This window comes from Apaloderma vittatum, unplaced genomic scaffold, assembly GCF_000703405.1.
Source record: "Apaloderma vittatum isolate BGI_N311 unplaced genomic scaffold, ASM70340v1 scaffold22796, whole genome shotgun sequence".
In the NCBI taxonomy this organism is placed as follows: Eukaryota; Metazoa; Chordata; class Aves; order Trogoniformes; family Trogonidae; genus Apaloderma; species Apaloderma vittatum.
This window is the reverse complement of record NW_009720414.1, coordinates 2,697-3,128: the sequence shown is the minus strand read 5'-3', so window position 1 is coordinate 3,128 and position 432 is coordinate 2,697. Positions and strand designations below refer to the sequence as shown.

Below are 432 nucleotides of genomic sequence, written 5' to 3'. Positions count from 1 at the left end.
CTCTGCCCCGCCGTGCCCTGCTTCGCCCAGCGGGGACCTGCAGGTTGCGGGCAGCGCTCACTGCACCTTCACCACCGCGCAGAAGGCTGTGGGGAAGGACAACTTCACCCTCATCCCCGAGGGGACCAACGGCGTCGAGGAGCGGATGTCGATGGTCTGGGAGAAGTGCGTGGTAGGTTTCTGCGGCGGCGCGGGGCCGTGCGGAGCTGTGGGTGGAAGCGCTGGCGCTAGGGCACGTCAGCGTCCTCGTTAATTCAGACGAGCTGGGAGGTGTGACGTTGTCAGACGGCAGCTTCAGAGGAGCTCGCTAATGAGAGAAAATGTGACGCTCTGAACGCCTTCGAAGTGTCTTCAGAGGCTTCGGTGCAGGGACCCTCCACCCCGCTCCCACTCACAGTCGCAGGAGAAAGTCTCTCCGGCGTGTTTTCCTGA

At 63.4% G+C, this 432-nt stretch overlaps 1 protein-coding gene across 1 annotated transcript in view; it reads left to right on the top strand.

The window, feature by feature from the left end:
• LOC104275144 (dihydropyrimidinase-related protein 4-like) overlaps positions 1-432 on the top strand; it is a gene marked incomplete at both ends in the record, with an annotated part of 11,352 nt that overhangs the window by 8,272 nt on the left and 2,648 nt on the right. The window contains one exon of the mRNA XM_009871015.1: positions 31-172. Coding sequence (XP_009869317.1) covers positions 31-172 — 142 coding nt within the window. The remainder of the gene's footprint in view (positions 1-30; positions 173-432) is intronic.